Source organism: Phocoena sinus, chromosome 20, assembly GCF_008692025.1.
Source record: "Phocoena sinus isolate mPhoSin1 chromosome 20, mPhoSin1.pri, whole genome shotgun sequence".
NCBI classification, from domain to species: Eukaryota; Metazoa; Chordata; class Mammalia; order Artiodactyla; family Phocoenidae; genus Phocoena; species Phocoena sinus.
In genome coordinates, this window is record NC_045782.1 from 945,688 (window position 1) to 964,505 (window position 18,818).

The 18,818-nt window shown below is 54.5% G+C and overlaps 1 protein-coding gene across 10 annotated transcripts in view; it reads right to left on the minus strand.

Moving 5' to 3' along the window:
• The window catches only part of TOM1L2 (target of myb1 like 2 membrane trafficking protein), an 83,927-nt gene extending 65,343 nt beyond the window's left edge, over positions 1–18,584 (minus strand). For 9 of the 10 annotated variants that reach the window (XR_004347315.1, XR_004347317.1, XR_004347316.1 and 6 more), the window contains exon 1: positions 18,446–18,584. Coding sequence is in view for 6 of the 10 variants with exons in the window: in XM_032615724.1 (XP_032471615.1) it covers positions 18,446–18,497 (52 nt within the window). In the remaining 4 variants the exon portion in view is untranslated. The remainder of the gene's footprint in view (positions 1–18,445) is intronic. The other variant, XM_032615730.1, reaches the window with a different exon arrangement.
• Between the last annotated feature and the right edge of the window lie 234 nt (positions 18,585–18,818).

Here is an 18,818-nt window from a genome sequence, read left to right on the forward strand (position 1 = left end):
TGCCAACTGAATATGCAATATTAGGGAATTACTGTTCATTCTTTTTTTTTTTTTGTGGTACGCGGGCCTCTCACTGTTGTGGCCTCTTCCATTGAGGAGCACAGGCTCCGGACGCACAGGCTCAGTGGCCATGGCTCATGGGCCCAGCTGCTCCGCGACATGTGGGATCTTCCCGGACCAGGGCACGGACCCGTGTCCCCTGCATCGGCAGGCGGACCCTCAACCACTGCGCCACCAAGGAAGCCCTACTGTTCGTTCTTGAAGCACAATAATGGTATTATGGTTGTTTTTAAAAGAGTTTATTTTCTTATAGAGATACACACTGAAAATATATGGCTGAAATACTATGATTTGGGGGATTTACTTCAAAATAATACAGGCCAGGAGAGCGAGTAGATGGGCATATTGACAAAATATGCCATGAGTCAATAATTGCCGAAGTTATATAAAGGGTTAAGTGGAGCTTCATTATACCATTCTCTTTTTTTGCACATGCTTAAATTTTTCCATAACACAAAGTTTAAAAAGTAAACCCAGATTTGAAGATAAGATTGATACATTCAATATTCTCAGAGAAAAGTTAAAGTAAAACCTAGAGGGCAGAGGGGATTCCCTAGCGGTCCAGTAGTTAAGACTCTACTCTCACCGCCGGGGCCTGGGCTCGATCCCTGGTCTGGGAACTAAGGTTGCACAAGCTGCACAGTGCAGCCAAAACAAAAACAACAAAGAAACAAAACAACTAGAGGGCAGAGACGATAAACGTAAGGGACGTTTAGGCACCGAAGATGCCCAGGCTCGATAAACTTCCACTGAGTGCTGCGGTGTGCTAGGCTCCGCAAGGGGGCACGTCACTAACCAGCTGCGTCATCTCTGCCCCTCAGCATCCTCACCTATGAAACCGGATGTTTCGGATTCTGCTTCACCTGCTTGTCACTAAGATGAGACGCGCTTACACGTGTAGAGCACTTGCAGTAGCGCGTGGCTGCAACAAAGGCGCGCCAGACTCGGCAGCTTTACCCAACTTCATGCAACAAACGCACGCAGGCCTCATGTGGACCCTGGGCTCCAGAAGCAGCCCCCCAGCTTGTGCAGGCAGAGGGGCCGGGGCTGCTGACAGCGTGTGGAATGGAGCGTCGGAAGAAACAAGCTCTGACCCTGGATGAAGACTGGGCCTAAGGCGAGGCTGGAAGAAGCCAGGAAGGAAAACAATGGAGGCCCTCAGACATGCCATTCTGATGAAGTTCAGGGCAAATTCTTCTCCTAATTAAAGACTGGGCTCCACAGCTGTCATTGGAGCGACCTCGCTAATCAAATAAACAGCCACTGGGTTTCAGAGGGAACAATTTTAACTCCACTTCCCATAATAAGAATTCTGGATTTCAGCCCAAAGCTTTAGCTGGTTAAGCATAGGGGTCAGTCTCATAAATTGTTTTCTTGGCTGGACCCCAAGAAAGCCAGGCTGTCATTCCAGCAGTGAAGTAACCGGTTTTGCTTCCCTACCCAAAGGGGAGGCTCCTCCACGGGGCTTGCAAGTCATACCTGTAAGAGCTGTACCACTGGGACTCTCCACCTTCCCCTAAAATCTGTTCTAGGGTTTGATTTGGGGAAACTACACCACTGAAGGTTGGTGTTCCAGACGTGACACCCCAGAACGCACTCACACCCACAGAGAAGATCATTTCTCCAGTGAGAGGCCGTCCTCCACCTTTGCTAACTGCCACTTCTTCCCCGGGCAAGCTGAGCACCTGGGAGGAGCCACGGGTCCCTGGCGATTCTGCTGCTAACTGACGGAGGCCCAGCGGGCCACGGTAGACGCGCAGGAAGAGGCCTGGCCGTGGCCTAAACATGCCCAAGTCCGCGCTCTGCCCTCCGACAGCTACAGACAACTCGCTCATCTGCCTGGCTTGCGTATTTGGGTAACAGAGAACCTCACTAAACAGGTGTGGAGAGCCAGACAGGAAGCTGAGTCCTGGCCCAGTGACGCTGACTCCCATTAAGCCAGAACTGGACCAGATCTTCCAGAGGAGGGTTCCGAGCCAGTGGGTCACCTGCCGGCAGCGTTTCTCACCTGCCCCCGGGGTCTCTGCCTGCGTGGCCCGAGGCACCGTGGACCGAAGAGACCGGCCCGGGCCTGAGTTTGATGTCCAGCTCTGCCACATTTACTTCACATTTTCCATTCCCATCAATTTTACAGTTGAAACGGATAAATCCGTCCTGTCCGCCCCTCACTATCTCGGCGGACTGGAAAACAAACATCTGCAGGTGACCAACGACCCTCACTGCCCTTTAGAGCTTGCCTCTTTCCACTAAAACTCAGCACAAAAGGGCTGACATGCCCGTGTTTGACCTGAACTGTCTTCCCTGGCCCGCCCCATTTCTCTGCACTGCGGGGCTGACTGGCGCTAACAACAGAGAAGCGGGAAGAAGGCGGAGGATACGGGCGAGGGGTCTGGGGAGAACCTGCACGTGCTGTCAGGTGCTAGGAGACTGCGCTGGCTGGAACATCAGACAGAGGCAGGACCGCATGATCTTGGTCTGCTGATCCAAGACCAGCACGTTCTTTTCCTTGAGGCCACCGAGCACGGTTCAATAAAGAATTAGCCATAACAAAGGGGGGCCGTGGGGGAGTCAGACCTGGGCTCAGACCCCTGGCTCTATAATTCACTCGCCCCAGGAGCGCAGGCACGTGACTTGACCTTGGTGTTAAGGCTCCGTTGCTTCATTTGTAAAACGGGGATAGCGGCTAATATGCTGCAGGGTGTATTACCGAAAGAATGTATACAATACAAGCTACCAGTGTACTGAGCTTATCATGTACGGACACATAACACGTTGTCTCCTTTAAACCTTAAACCCAGCCTATGAGGGAGCTCCGACTGCCCCATTTTTAAAGATGAGGACACAGAGGCCCAGCCTAAGCCACTGCCCCAAGCACGGTGGTGAGCGCTGGGGCCAAGAACAGGCCCGGGTCTCGCCCGCCCCCAGGCTGTGACGGTGCCGGGTGCGGTCGTGGAGAAAAGGAGCTGTACGGGTTCTGGCAAAGGCCTCCCAAGCGACCCCGTGCCCAGCAGCCCTGGGCGAGGCGTCCTCACCCACCGGGCAGGCAAGAAGGCCGGGCTCAGGGAGTCCAGGCTCCCGGGCTTCAGTCAAAAGCCCTGACCTTTTAGAGACGCGCACGGTCACAATGACAGGAGACAAGGAATCTGCTTCCACATAATGAGGCGGGCCGAGTCCATGAGACTAGGTCGGCTCTGCCAGATGCTGAGGACTTGGGGAAGCTGAGCCATGGGGAACGTAGAAGCTCATTACACTGTTTTCCCTATTTTTATGTTTGAAATCTTCCCCAGGAAAAAGTAAACACCAAAAAGATCGCCTCATCTCCTGGAGAATGTGTAAGGAGGAGCAGGCTTTCAAACTGAGGTGTGCTGTCCCCCAGTTCTGAGTCCCCTCAGATCCGCTGTGATAATTGCTCTGTAGCCCCCGCCCCCTCTTCTACCCACAGGGCCCAGCCCCAGGGGACTGCCCATGCCCGAACCGGGGAGTTGAGAGCAAGGTGGTCTCCACTTAGGGTCCCGTGGTGGAAGCCCAGGCTGCTGTAGGGGGGCTGGGGAAGGGTGAGCCCCTGCCCCAGGGGCCTCAGGAGGTGTCAGAAGGGAAGCAGGACTACTGGGGTGTGGAGAGGCTCTGGGTGACGGGAAGGAGGATGGAGTCATGAGAGACGGAAGGAGGAGAAGGCAGTGAGAGCCGGAGCGGGACAGGGGCTCTCGGCCCTCACTCACATCACCCCTGCAGCCCTCTTCCCACAGCCCGCCCTCCACATCGCCCAGGATGCTCTTCCCCAAACAGAAGCCTGGCCACGTGGTGCCCCTACGCATTCAAAACCACCCCAAGCCCCCCCACCAGTTTAAAAAAAAATTTTTATTGGAGTACAGTTAATTTACAACGTTGTGTTAGTTTCAGGGGTAGAGCAAAGTGGATCAGTTACACACATGCATGTATCCACTCTTGTTTAGATTCTTTTCCTATCTAGGTCATTACAGAGTATTCAGTAGAGCTCCCTGTGCTCTACAGCAGGTCCTTATTAGTTACCTATTTTATATACAGTAGTGTGTACATGTCAATCCCAATCTCCCAGTTTATCCCCCCCGCCCCTCCCCCTCCCCCTCCCCCTCCCCGTAACCATAAGTTTGTTTTCTACCTCTGTGACTCTACTTCTATTTTGTAGTAAGTTCATTTGCCAGGCTTCCCCCTTGACTCCAGACAAAGTCCACACCCTCCAGCCTGACACCCAGGGTGACTGTCCTCCCCCGAACCAGGCCCCCGCGGACATCCAGAACTGTGTCCTCCCCCAGCACCCTCCTCAATCCATACAACCCTGCGGGGGACCAGCTCTGGGGGCACCTCCCATTGAGCCCAGCACAGCGCACACTCCTCTTATCAGGACCCCCCAGACTGCTCTTATTTCCGGTCTGCCTCCTGCAAGAATGCGGGTTCTGGGGCAGGGAGAGGCCACCCCTGATGGCCCCCCCCAATACAATGGGCGATCAAGATGAGGTGGCCGTTATCACGATTAGTGACTTTAAAAACGCGGCTCTGGGCTTCCCTGGTGGCGCAGTGGTTGAGAGTCCGCCTGCCGATGCAGGGGACACGGGTTCGTGCCCCGGTCTGGGAAGATCCCACATGCGCAGAGTGGCTGGGCCCGTGAGCCATGGCCGCTGAGCCTGTGCGTCTGGAGCCTGTGCTCCACAACGGGAGAGGCCACAACGGTGAGAGGCCCACGTACTGCAAAAAAAAACCGCAGCCCTGGGTAGATGGGCGGGCTCTGTGCCGGCTGCTGGGAGGGCTGCCCAGTGAGTGGAGAGGTGAGGACGGCAGGACGCTGAGCAGAGGGCTCCTCCCCGACCTTGGCTGAGGCAGCCTGGCTGCGGCGCCCTTCACGTGTCCGTAAAGCCCATGGCTGCAGCAGGCTTACGCAGGGCCTAAAAATGCTGTAATGAGTTCCTTCCAAAGGTGCCAGACAAATGGAAAACGATAGCGACAGCTTGCTGCTCCCCTTACCTCGTGCCTGCAAACCTAAAGAATATTTATGATCCGTGGGATCAGAGATTTGGTGTCTTAGAAGCAAAGAAAGGTCACAAAATGAACTGACGCAGACCATCTGCTCCTGGGAGAGGGTAGAGACGCCGTATTCATTACTCTCCCAACGCACAGCACCTGCTTCTCCCGCGAAAATCTAGGCGCCAACATGACGATTTTTATTTAACTTAGAATAAAGCCGACATCCCCCACGGGGGTGAACGCTGAACGCAAACAGGCTGATGCGCGGGCAGCCTCTCAGGACAGGGGCACCCGCGCCCCCCATACTTGATTCTCAGCCACAAGGTTTAACGGAGGAGAACAAATGCTCAGAGGTGTCCGCGTGGTTGCAAGCGGAGAGGAGCTTCCCTCTTCCTGCATTTTTCATGGGCCTGCTGCTCCTGCCATTCCCATCGCCGCGCTCCTGACATTACAGCAGATGCCTCGGCCACCGCAGTAATCCCTCATCCTCAGAGGCCAATGGGAACGTACGGTTTCCCATTCATCAGGGCCACGGACGCCAGAATCGCTCATCTGACCTTTGCAAATACCAAAGGGTGGATTTAAAGGAGAAAAAGGTAATGCAAGAGTCTTTAGCTTTCCTTTCGAAGATGATTTTATCTCGTTAGCCAAGAAACAGTGCCTATAGGATGAACACAGTTAAAAACTGGGTAGAAAGAGTCAAATTGTAAGGGAGGTGGCCACCAATGTTTCAGCATACACACGTTCCTTGATTAATGATTTAACATATATTAAAAATATAGGAAAAAAAAATATATATATAGGGCTTCCCTGTGGCCCAGTGGTTGAGAGTCCGCCTGCCGATGCAGGGGACGCGGGTTCGTGCCCCGGTCCGGGGAGATCCCACATGCCGTGGAGTGGCTGGGCCCGTGAGCCATGGCCACTGAGCCTGCGCGTCCGGAGCCTGTGCTCCGCAACGGGAGAGGCCACAGCAGTGAGAGGCCCACGTACCGCAAAAAAAAAAAAAAAAAAAAAAAAAATATATATATATATATATATATACACACACATACATACGAGGGACTTCCCTGGTGGCACAGTGCGCTCCCAACGCAGGGGGCCCGGGTTCGCTCCCTGGTCAGGGAACTAGATCCCACATGCATGCCGCAACTAAGAGTTCGAATGCCACAACTAAGGACCCTGCCTGCCGCAACCAAGACCTGGTGCAACCAAATAAATAAGTGAATAAATATTAAAAATATATTTATAGGGCTTCCCTGGTGGCGCAGTGTTTGAGAGTCCGCCTGCTGATGCAGGGGACACGGGTTCGTGCCCTGGTCCGGGAAGATACTACATGCTGCGGAGCGGCTGGGCCCGTGAGCCATGGCCACTGAGCCTGCGCATCCGGAGCCTGTGCTCCGCAACGGGAGAGGCCACAACAGTGAGAGGCCCGCATACTGCAAAATATATATATATATAAATTTTTAAAAAATATATATATATATTTATATGGCTCAGAAATCTCTGGGCACAGGATAGAAAACAGTGTCAAGCTGGGAATGAACAGCTCTCTGAAAGGACACACACACACACACGAACGTAAATAAATATGGATTTCAATGCCCAACACCAGTTGGACTCCACGAGACGATAAAGAGCTAATTCCGCCGCAAACCACGGATGTGCGCTGAGGAGGGGACAGGCCCACATCACAGCAGAGCAAACTCATTATCAAGCTTCAGCACACACTCACCCATTTTCCCTCTATTTTTTAAAAAATATTTTTTTAATTAATTAATTTTTATTTTTGGCTGTGTCAGGTCTTAGTTGCGGCACACGGGCTCAGCTGCCCCCCCAGCACGCGTGATCTTAGTTCCCCAACCCGGGCTCGAACCCTCATCTCCTGCACCAGAAGGCGGATTCTCAACCACTGGACCACCAGGGAAGTCCCTCCCTCTTTTTTTAGCCTGTAAACCTTAGTCAATGTTGATATTTTAGGAGCAAAAGTGACCCCTTAATAGTCCACGGAGATTTTCTTTGGCTCTGATTCGGCACCGCACAAAACTAGATCCCAAGTAATCTTCACGAAATGGAGGACTCTGGGTTTTTCCACTTAAAAAAATGAATTACAGAGAACTTGGAGGACAGAGAAGAGAAGGAAAGCCACGCACATTATCATGCCAGCAGGATGGACACCAGGATGGATGCCCCCAGCCCTTACCTAGGGGGTGGGTGTGGGCCATGGCTCTCCAGCCAGCCCACGGGGAGCGCTGAGCAAATTACGAAAAAGTGCCCCTTTTGCAGAGCAGGAGCAGCCCCAGGGCACAGCCCCGGACTTTCCGCTTGGTCCACGTGCCCCTGCCGAGAGTGGGCTGGGCGCAGGGCCTGGTCCCCCCCAGCAGCTACATCTGCCCGCATAACCTCCCGCCCACACCAGCCAGGCCATGAGATGCGGTCACGCTGATCCTGGGGAGGGGGTGGGAGGACAGAGCCAGGCCTGTCTTCCCACCCACTGTGGCAATGCCACACAGGGGTGGAAATGCCGGGCGGGGCGGGGGCGGGGGGGCCGTGAGGGTGAACTGTCCCAAAGCAGGCGGAAGCCGAGGGGCACGTGCAGAGGTCCTTGCTCAGACGCTGTCAGGGCACACTCCAGCCCGCCCCTCGGGGCCCCACCTGCCTCTTCCAGCGCCGGGAGGGGCAGTGCAGCCTGCCCGCCAGCAGGGCCCAGTGCACTGGCCATGCTTCCCAGCACCCGGCCCGGCAGGACCAGGAGGGAGGGCTGGGTGCAGGTGGGGGGGAACGGCCCGGCCCTCGGGGGCTCCCGAGGGACTTGGGGAACCAGCGCCACGAGGCGCCCTTCTCTCACGCAAATTCATCTGGCATTAATCCGAAGTAACATAAAAATAACGAAAATAAACAAGGAGAGTGAAATCAAAGCCAGGTTATTCTAGCTGGATCCTGTTGCCTCCCTAAGGCCCCGGCCGAGGCCACCCCCCACCGAGTTAGAACAGGGAGCAGGCAAGCTGGGGCACGAGACCCTCAGAGCACTGACTCAGTGTGACTGCCCGCCAGTCCCCAGTGGTCGGCGGCCCACTCCCGGGGGAGCGCCCCCAGCTGCCGGGCACACCACCCACCTCTGGGCCTTTCCTCCGCCCTGGCCCCCACGTACGGCTCTCTGCTCTGCCTCTCCAGCTCCTCCCGAGAGGCAGGCTCGATGCCACCTTACTCAGACGCCCCCCGATCCCAGGGTCACCATGGTCCTCGCCGCAGGTGTCCCAATCACTCCCCGGAACTTTCTTCACGTGTCCATCCTGGCACAGATCCGACTGTGGAGGGAGCCTCTGAGCTGAGGGAAGGGCGCCTCATGGCGCTGGCTCCCCAACTCTCCCGGGAGCTTAATAATACACCCCAAAAAGTATGCAACCTCTTCACACCCTTCAGGATGACTGCTATCAAAAAACCAGAACATAAAGTATCAGCGAGGATGTGGAGAAACTGGAACCCTCGTGCACCGTGAGTGGGGATGGGAAATGGGGCAGCCACTATGGAAACAGTACGGAGGTTCCTAAAAAAATTAAAAATACAACTACCACATGACCATATGAGACAGCAATGCTACTGATGGGTATATACTCGAAAGAATTGAGAGCAGGATCTTAAAGAGAAATCCGTACATCATGTTCACAGCAGCATTAATCACGACAGCCAAAACGTGGAAGCAACCCAAGTGTCCAAAGATAGATGTGTGGATACACAAAACATGGCCTATACGTACAATGGAGTACTATTCAGCCTTAAAAAGAAAGGAGAGGGTTTCCCTGGTGGCGCAGTGGTTGAGAGTCCGCCTGCCGATGCAGGGGACGCGGGTTCGTGCCCCAGTCCGGGAACATCCCACGTGCCGCGGAGCGGCTGGGCCCGTGAGCCATGGCCGCTGAGCCTGCACGTCCGGAGCCTGTGCTCCGCAATGGGAGAGGCCACAACAGTGAGAGGCCCGTGTGCCGCAAAAAAAAAGAAGAAAGATTCTTTTCACCTGCTCCAACATGGGTGAATCTTAAAGACATTCTGCTGAGTAAAATTAGCAAGTCACAAAAAGACAAATACTGTCTGATTCCACCTATATGAGGTTCCTGGAGTCGTCAAATTCATAGAGACAGAAAGTAGAAGCGGGGTGCCAGGGGCTGGGGGAGGGAGAATAGGAGTTACTGTTTAATGGGGACAGTGTCGGATTTACAAGATGTAAAGAGTTCTAGAGATGATGGTGGTGATGGCTGAACAACCAGGTGAATGGACTTAATGCCACTCAACCGTTCACTGAAAAATGGTGAAGATGGTGAATTTTGTGTTATGTATATTTTACCATAATTTTTTTTTAAGTATGCAGAGAGTTCTTCTGTGCCCTTGAGGCTGAGTTATGGAGGCTAAAGGTCTGAAGAAAAACTGAAAGCTACTTTGATTTAGGCCTTAAGCTTCAGGCGTGGAAATGAAGTTGTTCAACTCGCCCTCAGCACAGGAGTTAACGGTCGGACGTGACCTTTCCAGAGTCACACAGCAAATCAGCAGCGGGACGCCGGCCAGCCCCGGCCCTCCTGAGTCCTGTCTGGGAGCAGCTCCTCTGTTCTGGACGGAAGCCAGAAAGCAGGAAAAACAGAAGAGCAAAGGGGAGTTTATGAGCTAACTTTATCAACCACCAAACCGGGAACTAAATAGTCCCATGTGATTAGACTAAACGTGGTTAACTTTGAAACAAAACAAAAGTTTTCATCTTCGTGAGCTGGAGTCATTCATGATGTGACGGACTTACCCTGAAAACCAAGTAAGGTGTTTTCCCGTGTCTTGTGAGCTAAGCTAGCAAATTCTCAAACCTGAAGAAGGGGTCACAGGAACACCCCCAATTTACAGCCAGCTGGTCAGAGGTGCTGGTGTCTGAAGTGCGGCGGTCTCGTGGGGCTGAGCCGTTTCCCTGCGGTCCTGCAACAACCCCAGGCAGGCAGGCAGGTCGAAGTGAATCGAATCGGATTGGATCGGGGATGCCAGTTGGTGTCAGAATTGGCTAGCGTCCAGAAAAAACCCACACATTTGGTGTCAGAAGTGTTGTCGGGGTAGGGACTGCCCTGGCAGTCCAGTGGTTAGGGCTCCGTGCTTCCACTGCAGGGGGCACGGGTTCCATCCCTGGCCGGGGAACTAAGATCCCACATGCTGCGCTGTGTAGCCAAAAAAACTGCCCCCCCCAAAAAAAAACAAACAAAAAGAATTGTTGGGGTAGAAACAGCACAGACCTAGCCTATCTGGTCCTCAGTTTCCTCAACGGTAGTGGTGAGGGGTTTGGACCAAATGCCACGAAGGCCCTTCCAGCCAGAATTCAATGGTTCCTGGAATCGCTGGTTGAAGTTTCCGGAGTTAACTCCGCCTTCCGACACCAGGCAGCACCCTCCCCAGGCCGTGTTTCCCACAGTGACAACACCACGCCGGGAGCCCGTGCGGCAGAGAACGTAACAGCATCGCTTCCGGGCCCTGGCCTCGTTCCCAGCTCTCAGAGGCCCAGTTCCCTGAGAGGAGGGACCAGGCTCTCTCCATCAACCTCCACTTTAAACCAAAACCTCAAACAGAATTTTGGACGCGCCCCCCAGACTACAAGGCCTGCGCTTCAGTCCCGATTAAAACAGCAGCTGGCGATGCCTGAAAAGCAAGCTGGCCACTCGGAGAACCTGGCGTCTATTCATCCCTCTTCCTCCTCCTGACACTGTGGATCCAAAGCACATCCGAAGAGAAAGGAAAATCCACAGTGAGAGTCTTGGTGCACTGCCTCTCACCGAACTCTCTGGAAACAGGGGTGACAAGGACACTCTGCACCGACTTGCACTGGAACCGGGTGAACAGCGAGTAATGCTAAGGCCGATCTGAACTTGAGACGACTATTTCCAGATTTTCAGCCACAAGTGCATCTACTCAACTCCACAGACAGCTCCGGTTGAGTGGGTAAGCGCCCTGGCTCTGGAGCCCACAGGCCTGGTGCAAGTCCCTGCGCTGCCACTTGTTACCCCAGGCCTCCGGGAGGGACCCACCTGCTGACCCTCAGTCTCCTTCTCTACCAGACGCGAGTGACTGCGCCTGCCTCGCGGGGCTGCTGCCTGTGGGGCCCTCAGCCGGCACCTGGTGAGGAGTGAGGCTGACCAGCACAGCCAGCGTCACCCTGCCTGTCCTCAGGGCACGTGTCAGACTCTTCTGAGAATCAGGGCAGGACACCAGAGGCACAGGCAACAAGAGAAAAAACAGATACACTGGGTTTCATCAAAGGACCCAAGCAACAGAGTAAAGAGGCAATATTTTCTCCCCCTGGGGAGAAAATCTAATATCTAATAAGAGGTCAATATCCAACATATAGAGAGAATTCCTAAAACTCAACAACAAAACCAACCTGATTAAAAAACGTGCAAAGGATGTGAGTAGACATTTCTCCAAAGATACACAAATGGCCAATCAGCACATGAAAAGATGCTCGGTATCAACTCAAAACTACAGTGAGAAAACACTTCACAGCCATTAGGATGGCTACCGTAAAAAAATAAATAAATGACAAGTTTTGGGGAGAATGTGAAGAAACTGGAACCCTATGCACAGCTAGTGGGGATGTAAAACGGTACAGCTGCTGTGGAAAAGAGCATGGCGGTTCTCCCTCCAAATACTGAAAACAGAATGACCACAGGACCCAGTAATTCCACCTCTGGGTTTATATCCAAAAGAATTGAATGCAGGGACACGAACATAAACATGGGATATTTGCACACACCCATGTTCACAGCAGCAGTATTCATGACCGCCCAAAGGTAGAAGCAACTCAAAGGTGGATGAACAGATACACAAACTGTGTTCTATACACACAATGGAGTATTACTCAGCCTTAAAAAGAAAGGAGGGCTTCCCTGGTGGCGCAGTGGTTGAGAGTCCGCCTGCCGATGCAGGGAACACGGGTTCGTGTCCCGGTCCGGGAAGATCCCACGTGCCGCGGAGCGGCTGGGCCCGTGAGCCATGGCTGCTGAGCCTGCGTGTCCGGAGCCTGTGCTCCGCAACGGGAGAGGCCACAGCAGTGAGAGGCCCGCGTACCGCAAAAAAAATAAAAAAGAAAAAGAAAGGAAAGGAAACTCTGACACCTGCTCCAACATGGGTGAATCTTGCTGAGTGAAACAAGACAGGCATAGAAGGACAAGCACTGCATGACTCCATTCACGTGAGGCCCCTGGAGTCGTGAGATTCATAGAAAGTAGAAGGGCCGGGGGGGTCAGGGCCTGGGGGGAGAGGAGGGGAGTTAGTGCTTAATGGGGACAGACTTTCAGTTGGGCAAGATGAGAAAAGCTCTGGAAATGGATGCTGGTGATGGTTGCACAACAGAGTGAATGTACTGAATGCCACTGAACATTCTGAAACGGTCAGAATGGTAAATTTTCTGCTATGTGTGTTTTTCTACAATTTTTAAAAAGTAAATAAACAGGTACAAATAAAAACGAGCGCCCTCATGGAAGACGAGTCTAGAAGGTGTGTGGGAAATACTATAACATAGTAACACATTTTGCTTTTACATACAGTGTCTCAGTGATCGCCTTAAGGACCCTGTGAGAAGCGACGGAGCAGCTTTTTTGTCACACACACCCTTCCCTGTGTCCAGTCAGTGGACCCACACGCAGGCAGCTGCTCACAGAGGCAGAGGCGGGGCTGTCTCCAGCCAAAACACAGTGCCCGTGGTGGAAGAGAACAAGCAGGCAAAGGGCACCTAGAAGGCTCTGGAACTCACAGTGGATCAGCGAAGGCCACCTCTTGTCTACAGGCTCCAGGCCAGGCTTGCCGTCTACGGGGCAACAGGACAAAGCCCTGGAGCTCAGGCCCTGGGTGTGGAGCACGGCTCAGCCCTGGGCAAGTTGCTTAACTCCTCTAAGCCTCCGGTCCTCACCTGTGAAATGGACATGACACCCCTGACTTCATGGAGTTTCCTGAGAAAAAATGTTGAATGAGATAACGTTTGTTCAGCACTTCGCAGGGTGCCTGGCACGTGGTGAAGGGCCAGTAAATGATGGCTATTATTTTTAGCTTTGAAAGATGCTAAAAAAATAATAATAATAACATTGATAGAAAGGAACCTTTGGAGTGAGTAACTGTGCAGAGCAGACTGTACCACGTGCTGTGAAGGTCACGGGGAAACAGAAGGTACACATCCTGCCCTGAGGAAGATAAGGCAATAAACAGGACAGGACGCAAGACAAACAACAGGAAACAGCATGGCAGGAGGAGGCAACAGTATGTTAGCTGTGCTGGGGACCCACACACGTTCTCTCCGCTAGCCTTCACAAACCCTGGAGGGTGAGGGCAGAGCCAAGTGAATGCCTCGGATAACACACATGGTGAGTTCAGAGAAGAGACAGCACTACAAACAGGCTGGTCTAGGAAGGCTGCCTGGAGGAGGAGGCAAGTGCTGACGGCCAGCAGGCTTCAGGACTGGATGGAGAAGATCGGAAATTCTTCTAGGTCAGGAGGGTTGGAGGGAGCACTGAAATACGCACCAAGTCTGAGGCTGGTTTTTAACAGGCCCTTCTCCTGGCCATAACAAGCTGAGTCACCAAAAAAAGTCTGAACGTTCTTTCTTTCTTTTCAGACTAGTAGGTTAGCCTAAAAATTCTGAGTGACTTATCTGCTAGGTCAAGAGCAAGAGTGCTTAACCGATGCCCCTCTGGGCACTGTGTTTATACCCCCTTCATCAGCTGACATCCACCCCCCAAAAAAGCAGGCGTACCGCCCAGAAATATGCTAAGAGCACTTACACAACACTGCATCTCCAAGACTTGAGAAAATAGAGGGTCAAATACACAAGCACTCTACTTATTTCACTTATTCTGTGAAATGAGAAGAGTCTCAAAGAGTTTGTAAGAAAGCACAGTATGGTGATTTCCCCCCTTTGCATTTGCGCGTATGTTTCAAGCTTCTTAACAGCACAGTTCTACGGGGCCTGTTAATAGCTCCATAGCGCCCCCTAAGCAGGGCAGCCCTCCCGCCAAGCCCTACGAGCCATCCTCTCAGCTCCTGTCCTTGTGAGCGGGAAGCAGGGGGGCAGGGAGCGGGCCGGCGCTCTATAACCATCCAGGCAGTTAAGGGCAGATGCTCTCAGAACCCCACACTTCTTCCCGTGCTCCCTCCACCCACCTCAGCACCCCTCATCTCTACTGGGGGCTTCCAGGAAGGGCCCAACCCCGGACCTCGGGGAACTGGCACGGCGTGTGCTGACTCCCCCGTCAGACCCCTGCTCTGCACACACGGGGGCTCTGATGGTCAGAGAGGAATGGCCTTTTGGGGGCTGCCAAGGGGAAATGTCCCCGGCTCTGTAATGACAGCTGTGCCACTCCCCTCCCTACAAATCACCCATGGCTCCCCAGTGCCACCACTGAAAGAGGCCAAACCACGCGGCCTACATTCGAAGCCTCGTCAGTCAGGCCTGATGTCTGTCCACCTGGCCCCCCACCGCTCCCCAGGCTGGCGTTACCACCACCCCTCCACACCCAGCCTTCGCTCAGAGCGCCCTCCGAGCCTCCTCTCCACTCCTACGTGAGCCAAATCCCACCCCCTGAGGGCTGGGTTCCTCCTGTCCCCAAGGTGCCCCTCCTCACCTGCCCCCCAGGGCAGCAGCTCCAGAGCCAGAATGCTGGGACGCTGGGTTGCAACTCCAGCTCCCTCGCTGCTAGCTGTGTGACCCTCTCACTGCCTCCGGGTCCCTGTCCGCAAAGTGGAAATAATAACAGTACCTCACTCACAGTGTTGTTCTAAGAATTAAAGGACTGCAAGATACACAAAGCACCTACTGCAGTCTCCGGCACACGGTAACACAGTACGCGATTTTAAAAAAGCAAAACCTTTAACTAGGGACTTCCCTGGTGGCGCAGTGGTTAAGAACCCGCCTGCCAATGCAGGGGACACGGGTTCAGTCGCTGGTCCAGGAAGATCCCACATGCCGCGGAGCAACTAAGCCCGCACACAAAAACTACTGAGTCTACGCTCTAGAGCCCGCGAGCCACAACTACTGAAGCCCGCGCGCAACAACTAGTGAAGCCCGTGTGCCAAGAGCCCGTGCTCCGCAACAAGAGAAGCCACTGCAATGAGAAGCCCACGCACTGCAACAAAGAGTAGCCCCCGTTCGCTGCAGCTAGAGAAAGCCCACGTGCAGCAATGAAGACCCAACGCAGCCAAAAATAATAAATAAATAAAATTAAATTTTTTAAAAAAACAAAAAACCTTTAACTGTTATTACTGCTGCTGGAGGTGACCCCTCTGTCCTCCATTACCTTACTTTGTTTATCTGTCCAATCTTGGGCCAACACTTTCTGTCTTACCTGATTTAGGTCCCTGTCTTAGCTCCTTTACTGGACTGAACGTCCTGGTAAGCGTTTCGCTTGGTATACAAGAGAGGCGATACAGAGCCCCTGAATGCATGAAGCTCCAGGAGGCAGTTCAGACCCCACACCACCCAATCCATGGGCACAAGCCCTGCAGCAGAGAAGCGCTGGTCCTCCTGCTACCAGCCTGCCCCCAGTACTCTGGGTGCAATTAACGAACTACTCACCAATCTTTTCATCTAAATGAATCCAAACTTCACTCCTGGAAAAGGACGATCTGAAAACGTTTTCCGGCCAATACAAGGAGAGCCGTGCACGTCTGCAGAGCACCATGGACCTGGCTCGGGGACTCCGCATATGCGACAGCCATTAGGACAGGACCATTTGAAACTTGTTTCAGAGGAGAGAGTCGGACGGCACGAGGAAGCACTCTGCCTTCCTCCACGCTTCTCGGCCCTCACACTGCGGCCCGTCCTAGCTCTGACCCTTGCCCTCCACTCGGGAGCCACCTTCCAGGACCACGGGCAGCGTGGATGCAGGGAAGGCACGTAACCACGTCAGATGGAGCTTAGCTGCCGCCTTGCGACGGGCAGACCACGCGTTTGACCGAACAAGGCCAGGGAGCTCGAGTGAGGCCAGGAATGAGGCGGGGTAATCGCGGCTCCACGAATCCCCGGACAGTGAGCCTGAGGCTCTGCAGCTCAGGACATCTTGGTGGGTGCGTTACCGCTACAGAAGGGCCCCTCCGAGCAGCTTTTTAATATCTGTATCCTGGGGCCTGGTACCCAATACGCACTCAAAACGCCTGCTGAAATGGACTGAGGGAATGGTTTAGGTAGAAGCCGCAGCGGCTGCTGAGTGAGGAAAATGAGGTCCAGAGAGACTAACAGTTGTGGTCAGCTACAGAATGTGGCCTTTGATGCCACCCACCCAGGACAGGGCTCCATCCTGGGCCCAAACCCAACTTGCCCCTGTTCCCCACAGCCACCTCTGCTCCACGCGGACTGGGGACCACTGAGGTGCTCACGCCCCCTGCCCGCCTCCTCCACCTGTCCCCAGGCACAGGGGGCCTCCTCTCTGCCGGTGCAGTTCCCACCCATCCTCACCAACGGCCCTCAGACTCCAAGACGCCAGGCGCAGGCCGCAGCTCCTCTGGGCGCAGTGGCGTCCTGACGGCACTCACGGTGCCCACGAGGCAACTGAGCACCGGCACTGCGTGGCCTCCTGTCGGTCGACATTGTCCCACGCACCTCTGTTCCCTCTCCTGACCCCCTCAACCCCTTGAGCACCGGGATGGCTATGAAATCCCAGCTCCCTCTGACCGGCTGAGCCATCCTTCCACCTCGTTGAGCCTCAGTTTCCTCATCTCTAAAGTGGGAAGGACAATAGAGCTTACTTTGCAGCGCAGCCGTAAGGAGCAAGTGATGGCTGTGGAACTGCTTCGCGTGAGGTATACCTCTGCGCGCAATCATTAGCTTTGTCGCTGTTGCTTTATTTCTGCACCCCCTCCCTCCCACCAACCCCCGAGCACATACTCTTAAAAGAACACTAACAGCACGTCACAACAGCACAGAAGACACATTAGAAACTCACTCTGGCCTCTAGTCAGTTATCTGAACTGAGCTGTGAAATTACCGAGGTCTGGCCTGCTGGCCAACTGGCAATGAGGAGGCTCCCTCCTCTTCATGGTCAAGTGTTTTGTCCACGGGACGGTGGACGCGGGGCCTGATCACAGATGGGCCCGCTGTCCCACACCGCCTCTCCAGTGTGGGGATGAATCAATCTCCGGCCCCCACCAAGCAAACTGAGGCTCAGCAGGGCCGCACGATTTTCTCGGGTCCCGCAGTTGAATCGGGCGAAGCAAAATTCAGCTCAGGTCTTCCTGAGAGAAGCATCATGGCCCTTCCCCTTGCTATACACCTGTACGTCCCTTACGTCTGTATGTTTTAAAGTCCCCTCTAACTTATACCCCTCATCAACTACCTTGGCATTTCAAAGGTAGTAACAGAGTCTCCTGCTGTAAAGCAGACAGAAAAGAAAAAGAAAAAAATTCCCCAAGTTGACTGGCTCCCTCTCATAGCTGACTGGAATTCAATGCCCAACTGAGAAATGAGTTTCTGGAACATGGATGCAGTGAAAGAGCAGCTGGGGAAGAAGAACGGGGGTGGGAGCCTCGAGAAAGGTGGGGAAACCCTCTCCAGGGCCCATCACCCCTTATCAGAGACGCTGCACCACAGAGAAAAGAAAGGCTCCCAAATGCCAGTTAGCCAACGGGAGAGGCCTCAATAATTTCACAGGCCCCACTAAAGGCTGAAAAGTAAGCTGGAAATGTATAAGTAAAGCAGGAAACAAATCACTACAGCCTAATCCAGCCAAGCCCATGAGGACTCCAAAGGTCCGTGCTCACGAAAGACATTTCACCAGTCCTTCCACCAACCAGGAGGAGCCCAGTTTTAAAAGAAACCAATCAACATTCTAGACTGATCACACTTGGCATGAGCGCCCACCTTGGGTGAAAAGGCACGTTGCTTTTTCAGTAAGAAAATTCCATAGGGCGGGCCCTCTGGTGGTCCTTCACCTGCACCTCGGGCTTTCCGAGCCCCCCACAGGATTAGAACTGCCGAGTAACCCTCTATCTGCCACCGAAGGGTTCACCGCTGGCAGACTCAAGAGCGCAGGGGAGCGGCAGTCACCGTGCAGACAGCAGCACCACGGACATCAGGACCCCCGCCTCTGACAGACGGAACTCCAGACCCGACAGGGCAGCGACTCGCACAAGGTCACGGGGAGAGTCGGCGGCAAGGCTCCCCGGCCGGGGCTCCGGTCGTTAGCCGGCACGGCCGCCCCCGCCCCCGACAGCCTCCCCAGGAGCGCGCCCGGCCTCCCGCTCCCCGTCGAGGGCGGCTCCGCCGGGCGGGCCCAGGGCAGGGAGCCCGCTGGGAAAGCGGCGGCCGGGCCGGGGCGGAGGACTGGGCCCCGCAGCGCAGGGACGCGCGGAGCACCGCCCAGGCCTCGGGGCGCCGCCGTGGGGGCCTTACCGAGGCACTGCCCAACCGGCGTGCTGAACGGGTTCCCCAGGAGGAACTCCATCTTGGGCGGACGGCTCGGTATCAGCCCGCGCGCGTCAGCCGCCGGGTCTCCGCGTCCCCAGCGGCGTTCCCTGCCTGACTGACACTTGCCCCGGCCCCACCCTCGGGAACGCCGGTGCCTGCCCCTGGCCCCGCCCCTCCGGCGTCTACTGGGCGATGGCTGCCCTGCCCTCTTCCGATTGGCCCCTACAGCTCCTTCCGCGAAGTCACGCCCATCCCGCGGCGTCCGATTGGGTGGGGCGGTGACCTAGGTCACAGGAATCTCCGTCACCTCCCCTGGCCCGCCTCCCAACGCGAGTCTGTGTATTTTGATTCATTTATG